At 41.1% G+C, this 13125-nt stretch overlaps 1 protein-coding gene across 1 annotated transcript in view; it reads left to right on the top strand.

Moving 5' to 3' along the window:
* The window catches only part of LOC139689933 (protein O-mannosyl-transferase TMTC2-like), a 171240-nt gene that overhangs the window by 130052 nt on the left and 28063 nt on the right, over window positions 1-13125 (top strand). The window contains exon 2 of the mRNA XM_071587081.1: window positions 3462-3648. Coding sequence (XP_071443182.1) covers window positions 3462-3648 — 187 coding nt within the window. The remainder of the gene's footprint in view (window positions 1-3461; window positions 3649-13125) is intronic.

Consider the following 13125-nt stretch of genomic DNA (forward strand, 5'->3'; position numbering starts at 1 on the left):
ATGACGACTCGAAAGAAAAGCGGCGAGGATTCTGAAACAACAAAACCAATTGCCACATCGAAGTCTTTCATACAACTTTTATGATGATTTTTAAAGGAAACCAAAATCTTCACAATTGGAGCTATTTTACAGGAACCATAGTTGTTTAAATTATTTGGGTATTATTTATTTCCGCACATTTGTTGATGAATATTGGAAAGTCAATAAGAATCAGGAAAAGCATAAACTGTATCCGGTTGTTTGAAAAAGGAACTCCACTGACTACAAGGGGTCGATTCTATTAGCCGGTGACACAATTTAGTCATCAGGATATCTTACATAAATTTGGTTAATCTTCAGGTCTGAAGACTGCCATTTAGTTAGGATAACAGCAACGGGAAATGGGTAATCAAATTCAACCAGCTCTACTGCTGATTAAAAAACAGGAGAATTGAAAGTATTAAAGAGATAGATATTGATTGTGGCGACATTATCCACTCCAGAATGTGCGGCCGACAGCAAAAACATTCCTTCATGAACTGATCTTCTTTCTGAAATAAATGAACTAATTCTTATTATTCGTCCTCAAAATCAATTGGTTGTACGAATGGCCGATCCAATGCAGTGTCTCCCTGAACCACGTTCGAGATCATTCGGAGATCATGATTGATAAAACGGAGAAACCAGAACAGAAATGCGATCAAAAAGTTAAAGAGAGATCTGGAAGCCCGAAATAACTCGACTTGCCTCGAAGAAATAGTCCCCACTCACCAAAACTGCCGCGCGCATGAAAATTCAGATTGCAAATTCAACAACGGATGCCCTGGAAAAGAACTCAGCGCCATAGAGGTCAAACATTCTGGATCAAAGAGGCATGGAAATATTTCAAGTCGAAATTCATGATATTGAGTACCCCAGTCGCATCGGAGTGAGCGAAAACTCTCTCAACAGAATTTTCGAATCAATGGCCTTCACTTTAGGAGGGGTCAAAACATTGGATCGACATTCCATGGCTGTGCATACCATTAAGATGAAACGAATTAGATGGAAAAACTTCGAAAAGCAAGTTATAGGAGTGGCAAACATTTTGTGTCTTGGCATGAAATTTTTGAAACGAGGGATGTGTACATTCTTTTATGCCACATTTATTACATAAAGTAATATCTTTGAAAGCAAATATGTCAATTACACTATTTTCGTCGCATCCCAAGACATTACAATAGATAAAACGTGTAGCTTAGTACGCACTTCTAACAATAAAAAAATCAATATTACCTCATTGATAAGAGTGGTGAACTTACTGTCAACTTTTTGAATGATATTATTCGAGCTACAAGTGGGAATTTCGCAGAGAGTATTCGTAAAAGCTCGAAAAGATTTCAAAGAAAGAAATTAAACAACCGGAGACAAACGTCAAATCTGTGGGAACTCCCACAGTTATTATATATATTTCACGTGGAGGTGAGTGAAGGGGAGAGAGAAGTCACTTTCACCTCCCTTGTTTTGGAGGTGTTTTCCCTTCGATTCGCTGAAGAGGGTCACTTTGTGGCCGAAACACGCGTGTTCGACGCATATCCTCATTTGTGCTCTTTACCTGTGTCCAGATTCTCCCAGGAGCTGGGCCCTTTTGAGTGTGTGTGTGTGTTTCTTGAGTGCTTGTGTGTGTGATTGGTCTGTGCCAGTCACAAAACGTGTGCTTGAGAATATCCTGGAATCTTTAACGGGGTGCACTCTACAGCCTCGCGAAGGATTCCATCTCCATCTGAAATTCTTTGACGGGGTCTCACAGCCTCGTGAAGGATTTCAGTCAGGATAGTGTGCATTTGGCTGTGTCCCTGATGCGGATTAATATCCCGTAAACCACCACAGAGGGTATTCTGGTCGAGAGGTCGTGGTTCGTCCCTGGCGTGGTTACCGTCAAACCAACACAACAATTGGTCTGACGAGAGATTTGCAACTAATTCTTACGGCCATTGGAGTTTTCTTCCCCTTTCTTCTTTAATTGAGAGGCCGTAGAGCTCATTATTTCTTGATTTATCCTTCAATGAAAACTCGCTCCGACTTTTCAATTTTACGACATTTCGAACGGTTGAAACAAATTGTTTGTTTTAAAAACTCGAAACATACGTGAGGCAGGTTTTAAAAGTCTTAAAAATGGATTACAAATTCCCAAACAATTCATTTACATAACATAAGAATAAGGAATATTTATTCTTAAAAAGTTTGGTCGAAGTTGAGACTCAAGATGTTAAATTATAACTGACATTGAAAAATTATGATTTGCATAATTTTTTACATTTATATTTTACAAATAAGTCCGTTATTTCATTATTAATGATCCAACACATGCTATCCAAAATGCCTGCACATCCCGCCCCAAATTCCCCCAATTCACTCTAAATTCCTGCACACCTCACCCAAAAAAATGAATAAAAAAAGAATTCTTAATTCTTCCAAATATTCCTGCAATATACCTCCGCAGCAATCATTTAACAGCTGTTATTATCCTCAACAATGAAGCTGAAAAATTACTTCCAATTTGCATTCTTCATTACAAGAAATCCGTGATTAGCTATTAATACCTATAAAAACTAATTTCCATAAAAATCTGAACATTTTCGGAAACGGCAGTGCGGTTCGTTTTCATCGTCTAATATATTACAAATGTGAAAAATGATAACTGCTCGTCTCTCTCTTTAACGGACTGGACTTATTCATTAAGTTAAAATAATTTATTTACAATCGTCAATGCCTAAATCGTCCCAAATAAGCTATAAATAAAGCCGGAGGGAACATCAAAACAAAATCCCGATCCGAAAAAAAATCTGCCTTCCCCAATCTTGGCACTGCATTATTCCACAACCGAACCCACGGCATAACACGGTTTCGACTCAAACGGTCGTTTTCGTGTAAGACCAGCGCTAAAGGCAATCGTTATTAGCAGTATTGTTCATGAATACAATACTAATTATAATGATAATAATAATAATTCCATGTTCTTTATATTGCACTTTCTCTGTGAAATGATGCAGGAAATATAACGTAGTAATATTTAATAAAACAATAAAAACATACCGTATTGTAATAATGTGTTAATAATTAATGACTACAAAAAGCAATGGTCAACATTGAGTACTGATTGGGTGCCACTCAACCATTTTCTCAAAATAGTAGCAAATATTTGTTTCTCAGCATCACCAAAAAAATGCGACTTGTTAGTGTTCCAATCCATTTATTCAGATTATTTCAGTAAGTACCGTATCTGATAAATGATGCTAAAAATCCTAAATGCATGTCGTGAGTTTGTATAATATTGAAAACTGGCAGAAGAGTGCGGATGACGCGATTCGCGATGAAGCGGATATGATTGCGTCGCAGATGAAGCACGCGACGCACGAGGCGTGTTTGTTTGGCCGGGGCATGAGAGAGGGGTGACCAAAGATCAGCTCACTTGGTGACTCTGATTCCGTTTCCTCTTCCAGCCGAGGGCGGCCGCAACGGCTCTTCGGATACCAAGGTGGGGGCCCGCCATCGGCCCACCGCGAGGGCCCCACGCCCCGCGCCCCGCCACGGAGGAGACTCCGCGCTGTGGATCAAGATCGCCTGCGCCCTCTTCGCCTTCTTCCTCTACGTCAACACGGTGGAGTATGGATTCGTTTACGACGACCAGTAAGTCGGGCGAGGCGGCGGAGATGGATTCAAAGGGGGGAATGTAAATAGAAGCCTTAGGGGTTGGACGAATCAACAAGGGATCCCCCGCGGTGGTGTGAGGGTCGATTGCGAGGAGGGAAGGGAGTGGGGCAAAGGGGCTATTCCCTGGCGTTTTTGAAGTCGGGGTCCACAGCCCTTCATGAATTCGAAATTTTTTCTGAATCCCGGGATAAACCACCGTGATTGGGTAACTTCTGCGTGCCCCTTAATGAATGCGGTAATTGGTGCTTTCTTTTTTTTTCAAGAATATCACCCCACCCAGGGCAGCTCCGGAATCATCTTCATTCTCCCCTTGCCGACATCAAAGAAATATAAGCACGCCAAAGGTCCAAAAGTTGTGCAAATTTCAGCTTCCGTGGTTACCGAATAATGCTGCACCTTAGCAATGACCGCTCTGCCTTTCGATGGCTTTCTCCCGGTCTGCTATGCCTTTACTTTGCACGGATAAAGCGTAGATAAAATTAAGGAAACGGCACTTGCTAGTAACCTAAGATTTAGGGGATGTATTTCTCCCCCGATATTCCAAAAAAGGCCATTGTATGTCTCGAGCAATGCCTTGCGCGCAACGCAGCCTTCAGATCCTCAAGCAGTGGGAATGTGAAGCCGAATACCATAAAAGCAGAGGTCATCTCGTATTAGAGCAGGCAAAGCAGTTCGTAGTACGTTCTGTCAGCATTTTGGAGATTAACGGGCGTAACGACTTAGGCCTGAGAAGAATGTTTGGAGTATGAAGTAAATATGAGGGACTATATAAATGGCAGGCGCGCTAAGTAAATAATTAGGGCGAACATGACTGAAGGCTTTTATATGGAGCCATCAGACATCCGGTGTTTGAGGAAAGAAGATGAATGAAAATGGAGCCCTTTGAGCTGCGGGTGGCGGTGAAGAACGCAAGTTGGACAGAGAGGCGACGAGCGACGAGGGTTATTGAATATGGTGAGAGCGGAGAAGATGGGCGAAATTTGAAGAATGCAGAAGTGGGTGAAAGAAATAGCGAAGGGCCGTGAGATGCAGCAGGGCGCAAAACAGTGGGGAGGACGTCCGGCAGCGTCGGAGGAAGAAATGGGAGAGGGCTTTGGACGGCACTGAAGAGGGTTGAAGGTATGAAGAAGAAAAAAATACGAAACCAACGAGGGGAAGTCCACGTGATGCACACATAATCACGCAATAGTTTTGGGGTCCGCCCGAAAAATTCCCCTTATCAGTAGATCGCTTAATATGATGAAGACACTGTAATTAGATCGGGTTTATACTAGATTGGTGCTGTTGAATCTTTGCTTATATTAGAGAAACGGGCTCGAAAACATGATTAACCCGGAGTCCACCCTGTCTGTGTTGAGGGCAGGTGCATTTAAACTTGATCGCATTTAGAGATGGGAAATCCTGAAAATAACAACGGTTATCTCCGTGGATTCCCATGATAATTTTCTTAAATTTCAGTATCCCTAGAAAATAGCCATAGTATTCGATACAGAGAGAGAATTACACGCATTGTAAAAGGTGGCATATTGAGCGGCAAAGGAATGAATGAGGAAGGTTGTGATAGAGGGAAAGTATTGGGGATATGAGGAAGAGGCAGGAAAAGAATAGGTGTGTCGAACGGAATGAATGAGTTGGGAAATCAGTGCAATTAAAGAATGGTTTATAATTATGCAGATTTCATGGTACCTACTTATTTAGTGCCGTGTTAAGTACAGGTTAGGAATGTATGGGATCTTAATCACAAAATCGATCAAAAACTAGCCATGACTGGCACACTGCCCGAAATAAAATTGCATAAGGTACGTGTATTTTTCTAAATGTACCCTCGGTAGGTCAAATTGTGTGTAGCCACTACAAGTCTACTCTTAATATAAACTATATTGGTATAAAATTAAGGATTTATAAATGAACTGTATGTCTAATGAAGTACGAGGGTCATCCGGAAAGTAGTACCCGTTCGTGCCGCATGAAGTGCTGACGACGCGAGTAGCCGCTGGACGAGGTCAGATAGCTTCAGTGGCTTGTCTGCCTTCTCTGAGCCAAGTTGCGTGACGCTAGCATTGCCTGTGTTGTTTCTGTGATTGTTTACAATGTTTAAAAAAATTGAGAACGCCGCCAGTTGTGAAGTGAGGGCAGTGATTAAATTCCTCAATGCAAGAAACATTCGCCCATGTGATATTCATCGCCAATTAAAGGAGGTGTATGGAGACAATGTAATGGACGAGTCGTCTGTTCGGCGGTGGTGTCGCAACTTCAACATGGGGAGGGGGAACACACACGACGATGAGCGTTCGGAGAGACCGTCTGTCATTACAGACCAACTGGTGAGCTCAGTTGACGAATTCGTGAGGAACGATCGGCGCGTCACAATTGATGACATCTGTGAGCATTTTCCCAATGTTTCTCGAACAATTGTTCATGAAATTGTTAAACACCATCTGCATTATGCAAAAATTTGTGCAAGATGGGTCCCTCGCGTATCTCAATGAGCTGGCGGCGAAGGACTATGCAGCAGGAATACAGAAACTTGTCACACGTTATGACAAATGCCTTAATTTGCTTGGAGATTATGTTGAGGAGTAGTTTAAAGTATCCTCTTTCAAATAAAATTTTTTATGTTTGTTAATATTTACTTTTGTGTCTTTATTTCACGAACGGGTACTACTTTCCGGATGACCCTCGTCGTATATTAAAAACTTAAAAATATTGCAATTATAGCAATCGCTTCATTTCACTCGAAGGAAAACAGAGTTACATTTTTTCGATGCAGAGTATATAGCTGAAACTTGTAAATATCCAAGCCAGTACATACGTATAGAACTGTGCGCTGAATTTATATAAACCACATAGGTGTGACCAGTGGTAAAGGAGAAAATAATGTGAATTGAAATCTTATTGCTGCATATCGCGGCTTGTTTAAATCAGAGATTTTAAACAGCTAACCTAAGGTAATGTCATTGTCAGCGTTATGTGTCAAAACAAATGACGCTGTTGCAGCGGGGAACTGTTCCTACGATATCATTGGATTTCCTATTTATGCTTTCTTCAAAAATGAAATGCTTGAAACTGGAAATTAAGATTACTATAAAATGTTTCCATGATTTATCACAGTAATCCCCTCATCAATTTTGATTTTTTTGCATTATAGTCCCGAATCTGTTCGTTCAAAACTTTCACTTTCCATTAGGAGAACACAATAATGAGAAAAAGTTTAAATTATTTGCCTCTTATTTTTGTCACTTTTAAGACTAATTAAATTGATTAATAAACCAACTGTTAATGACTGAATTTCTAATTAGTTACTTTCGCTAAAATTTTATTAACAAATCAAGATTTTTCTCAGCGCTGAATTAAACATGTGTGAAACGTGGTTTGCAGAAGCTTTAAATCGTGTACCAATTTACTTAACGCAGAAGTTTAATCAATTATTAATGAAATCATTTAAGTTATTTTTTATTTAAATTATATTGCTATTATTTAGAATCACAGATTAAATGGCACAGAATATGCTATCGCTGAAAATGACTTAAGTGTCAAACCGCATCGATATTGAGAGTGTTGATTGACATTGACCGCCAATAGAACACAAAAGAGGTGAAAAGAGCCAACAAGGCACTGAATCTTCTTCAGAATATTCTTATTTTAAACAGAAAGGGATTACTTCAGCAAAACATTCGTAAAAAAGGCATTATTATCGGTGACTCGGTCACTTTCTCTTGCCTTTGTTAGTGTACTCGGAAAATAGCTAACCCCTGAACATTTAGATAACTTAAGTGTCCAGAACACAACCGTGCAGTGAAGCAGCGACCCATATTCGTCTGCTGGAACAAGTTGGCCTCTGGGGTTAGGACATCTTCTAAAGGACGTTTTTAATGCACTCTCCCATTCCGGAGTCATCAAAAATGAATCTGCGCAATCATTCACTCTTCGCGTATCACGTGACTTGCTTAATTTGGAACGGGCTTAATTTGGCCGGCCGAATTCAGGCCGTCGCCGGAGATCACTACAATGTCGGCCTCATAGACTCTCAATTAATAATATATTCATCATTTTGCTAATCGGGGCACTAAAATTCCCTAGAATTTCCGAGGCCTTCCTCCAGAGCCTAACGTTGAACGAACAACTGCGCCCTTCGCAAGTTCCCCAAGGATGACGCCTGCCGCACGCCGACGATTTCCAAAAACTGAGCAGTACGAGCGGGAAGGGAGTCGGGGATTAACGAAAGGCGTCACGCCGCAACGTTATCTCCTGTTTAACTGTTTAGCTTGGTCACCTGCGGTACGTACGCACGTCGCCGAAGGGAGTCCGGAAAAGCCCAAAGTAAGAGACAAAAGTATTCTGGGCCAAGTCGGCGGAAAGCGGGCGTTGAAAGCGAAGTCGCACAATTTCCAAGATCGAAACTCGCATTCGGAAGCACAAAGTTGGAGATGCCCTGCCTAACGAAAGGGAGTTGGGGCAGGGGGGACGCATCCCAGGGAAGAGCTCAATTACGACCGCGCGTCTTGCTTAATGAGACGCGAGGCGCCCTGCGAGGGGAAGTTCTTTTTCTGTTTTTCCCGCGACGCGACCTTTCTTTGACTTCACCTTCGACCGCGACTATTGCCGCAGAGTTTTACAGAGACGTGAAAGAGGAACGAACCGCATCCCAGCAGTCTCGACACTCGACCGGTGAATCCATTTATTTCTTCCTTTGCTAGGCCTTCAACTGTTTAAAATATCGATTATTATCAAGTGTTTATGCTTTAGAATATTCGTACAGGAGACACAGCGTTATTTGCAACCTGTTCTCCATTTCTCCACTGGTAAATGAATTGAAAAACTATCGGAAGTCGTATTTTCTACTTTAATGATTTAATATCGGCCATGGATTGAATTTATTATTTCTACTTCCTGCAATGTTAATGGCGTAATCACTCCACCCCGACCGCCTTGGAGATTTCCCCTTTCATTCAGTTTCATTCCAACGTTCCATGTCCATGGGATACCCAACGCATCAGGGTAGGCGGTCAGATCCTTTCCCTGAGCCGCTCGTATTTTCCTAGGAAGAACTGGTAGCCAAAAAAATCACCAAGCTTGAATGAAACCGAGGGTGCCCGGATGCGTCGCCAGGAATCGAACCCGAGACATGCCGTCAATATCCCAGTGCTCTGCGCAACGAAACCCCAAACCCTTCGAGTTGATTGGCGGTGGTGGTCAATGCTAGATATTAAATCTCCTTTTTCCACGACAAGGGTGTCCGTCTAACAACATAGTAACAGTATTGTGGGCTACTTCACTTCACATATCATTACCAAATCTCTTGACGCAGACATATGACGTAAACATAATGGGTGAATAATTACGCTATCCACATAAAACTTCCGGAATGCGGCATATGACATGTTTCAATGAATATACTAATAAAAGTGGAATAGTCTTAAAAATAGCACAATCTCTCTTTTTTCGCCTGCATAAATTATTGGGTAACAACAATAAATTACAAAAATCGGGGGCGTGAGTTTTCTCAAGTTTCAATAGTGATTACGTTATTAATAATGTATGTTTTCCATTGACTAAGTAAGTTCCTTTCATTCCTGTATATTTCCCACCTCGATTACAAGTTTTGCCCTGTGAAGTCTCATAGAATGTATGGAAAGTATCATTTCTTTCAAATAGTTTCGGACTATTTGAACTTGCGAGTAGCCGAAGAAATAGGTTGTCTGCAGAATGACATCTATGTAGGTGAAAGAAAGACAAATACAACTTCCTTATAAATTACTGCACACTTTTTCCACCATAGTCCTTTTACATTTACATCATTCTTTTCCAGCGAATATTCTGAGTAGGCTTCAATAGCCAAATAACTATGATGTTTTATAGTGGGATTAAAATTGCTGAGAATTTCAAACATAGATGGGAAGGCTCGCCTCTTTGTCTTCCGGGTGCCATGGAAATGGCCCAGATGGATGTAGTTGTCGATTTAACCCCACATTTAACATCGCCCCCAATCAATCATTGCCACAATCGATCACGGTCACTCTAAATGTGGACGTATTAACTCGCGACGCACGCACGAATGGCGCCGAGAGCGTGCGTATACTTCATCCGTCGAAAAATACATCTCACTCTCCTCCCGCCCCTGCTTCACTTCAGTCTCGCAATGGCGGAACAATCGATCTTTTGATTACTTTCCGAGTCGTAAAATCAGTCCTTTGTAACCCTAGAGAATTCCCGATCGCCCTTTCAAGCAGTTTATCCCACAGAGGAAGTCATCGTGTTTCCCAACGTTCCCTCGTTCATCCCAACCCAACTCGAACGTCAGGATCCAATTGCCTTCCTGACGTCCCATAATCTTCCATCTCGGAATCCACTCTCATTACACTGCCAAACAACGCGTCGATCTATTCTCTTCTTCCTTCCACACCGCCCTTCTTTTTTATCCCCTCCTGAATCGTATTTCACTCTTTTTTCCTCCCATTTTTCCTTCCTGTATTATGCACCAGCGTCTCCCCACACTTCCGAGTGAGACTGCGTCGGTCGACAGCCGACATCAACTTACATCTTTGATGCATTGTCTTCCTGATTTTATAGAATCCATCGATTCCAACCGAGGTCCTGAGGTTCGCCAGCGGTTGTTCTGGCTTCTATTGTTTCACGGAGGAAGAATCCCAGCAATTCCGAATTAGATTGGCCATTTTCCTTCGCTTTTGGAAAAATTATCTTTTGGCGCCCGTATTCCATGTTTGCCTCAACGGTGCTCTCGCGCGACAACATGAGTTGCCTATACATCATTAAGGTTTTACATTTACTAAAGATTAGGACGTAATTATCTACTACCCCTCCAATTATCGCCTGCTTTCTTACCCCCTCACTCCCTCTCCGGAGAGGATGGCGAGTGATGGATTCAGCGAATGATCAGAATGTGAAGTGATGTCTTATCAACCCGCGCTATGGCGATCTTGTCCAAACCTGATGGAAAACTCACGAGGAAAACATTCGCACCTGAATCGGAACAATTCCAATCGTAGTTTAAGGGCTCAGAACAATAATTATTCCAGAAAGTTTAGCCAAATTCTATGCATACATGTTCAAAGCATACTTACGAGGGTGGTCCCATAAGTACCCGGCCTGACTTAGAGATAGCGGTAGTGGTTTGAAAAATATCAATGTATGAGAAAGTACGCAATCTATAAAGCATACATTTCAAGTTTGAAGACTCCACGTTGTTTAGCATTTGTTTAGCAGCCTTCAATAGTGAACGTTTTCAGTGAATTTATGAAAATGGAGAAAATTGGTCATCGTTATTTGATACGGTACTTTTATTTGAAAGGCCTCGGCTCTACCAATAAAAAAGCTGAACTCTACTCTCGGTGAGTCTACTCCTTCGTTTACAACTCTAAAATATTGGGTAGCAGAGTTAAAACGAGGTTGTACGAGCTGCCAAGATGAGCAGCACATTGCTCGACCAAATGAGGTGACGACTCCAGAAACGGTGAAGGAAATTCAACAAGTGATACTGGATGACCGCCAACTGAAAGTGCGCGAGCTAGTAGACACAGTAGGCATTTCAAAGAGTGCGTTACATCGCATATTAACTGAGAATTTGGACATGAGAAAGCTGTGTGCAAGATGGGTGCCGTGGTTGCTCACACTCGAACAAAACCAGTGTCGTCAAGATGTTTCAATTGAGTATTTGGCAAAGTTTCACAGAAACAAAACTGAGTTTTTGCGCCATTTAATAACCATGGATGAAACATGGGTCTATTGCTTCGCAATCGACACAAAAGAGTAATAAAAACCATATATCCAAAAGGGAGAACCGCCTCTAAAGAAGTCGAAGACCATTTCATCTGCAGGCGTCGGTTTTTTGGGATGCACGTGGAAAAATTTTCATCGAATACCTTGAAAAAGGAAATAAACGGCGAGTATAACGCGAAATTTTTGCAACGTTTGAGTGAAGAAATCAAGCAAAAGCGGCCGCATGGGGCTAAGAAGAAAGTGTTATTTCATCAAGATAATGCACCAGCTCACAAATCCGTTGTTGCAATTGCTAAAATTCATGAATTAAAGTTTTAGTAGCTACTTTATGTGCCCTATTCGCCAGATTTAGCCCACTCGGATGGGATTTCTGTTCACAAACTTGAAAAAATGGCTCGGTGGTCAAAGATTTTCCAACCGTGAAGAAGTGATGTCGGCAGTTAATAGCTATTTTGAAGAGCAAGATAGTTCTAATTATAAAAAGGGTATCGAACTTATTACAAATCGCTGTGAAAAGTATATAGAGCTGAAAGGAGGTTATGTTGAAAAATAAATACATTTTTTTCCAAAACTTTTGTGTTTTCTCTGTTGGGTTGGGTACTTCTGGGACCGCCCTCGTATAATTCCAATAGTTTGTGGCAGAACTGAATTAGTTTACTTTCTCCAAAACAACTCTTGACAGAGGGTTATATTTGGACAACTACCATTTGATTCATGTCTAATGTGTAAGCAATGACTGAACACAGCAGGCAAATACGGTGCCATAATTTCAGAGGGTATAAATCATTCGCACTGACTAGGATTCGGACCCAGTCAGAGGGAATGCCTTTTTACACTCTGATGTTGCTGAATTGGAATGCGTATTTGTGGTTGACTCCATTAAAAGTTACTACTGTGGCACCTCCCACAGTTTCTTGAAATTTAGCATTTATGGTCCATGTTGATTGTTTGATGAATGGGTTTGTTCAGTTGGCAAATGGTGCTCGCCCAAACTTATTGCTTCACATTTCCCAATATGTACTCTGATGTTTGTGGCATCTCTCTACTTCTATATACACAAATGAATCGAAACAGTGAATTTATTTTAATTAGGGTATTCAATTAAAAGAAATTTCAATTTGTCTGAGGAATTAATGATAATAAAATATACCTGCACAGTGAATCAGTTGATATGCTTCCAAAAATTAATTTTAATATTCAAGCAATTACATTGTGAGTGGTTTAATCTCGCGATCAATGCCCCTGCTCGGTAGTTTAATGTTTGATTGTGATCCCTGCCTCTGGCAGGGATATTATTGAAACCCTTAAACTATTGCCCTGGTAAACCCAATGATTAGCAAAAATTTTTCAATTTCCACTGATTCCACATGCCACCATAACTAAACTTCAAAATATTGCAATATAATCACCATACTTTCTATTCATCAGCCATCATCACATTCTCAGATTATTCCATGCATTCTCTCTTATAAAAAGCATTTGGATTCGCCTGCTACATTTCCAAAAATCCTTAAAAACTGTTACGAAATACAAATCATACCATATGTAACTGATAAAAACAAATGAAAGCATTTGTTCGAAATTTGGAAGATGGCCAAGTATTCCTGCACCTATTTTCGCTCATGCAGAGGCAAGAAGTTTACGTTGCAATCCATGCTTCCCTCTATTGGATGGTCATGTTTTTTAGCCCCTCAGATATGTTAAACTATCAATTTC

This window comes from Hetaerina americana, unplaced genomic scaffold (genome assembly GCF_022747635.1).
Source record: "Hetaerina americana unplaced genomic scaffold, ioHetAmer1.1.p SCAF_29, whole genome shotgun sequence".
Taxonomy (NCBI): domain Eukaryota; kingdom Metazoa; phylum Arthropoda; class Insecta; order Odonata; family Calopterygidae; genus Hetaerina; species Hetaerina americana.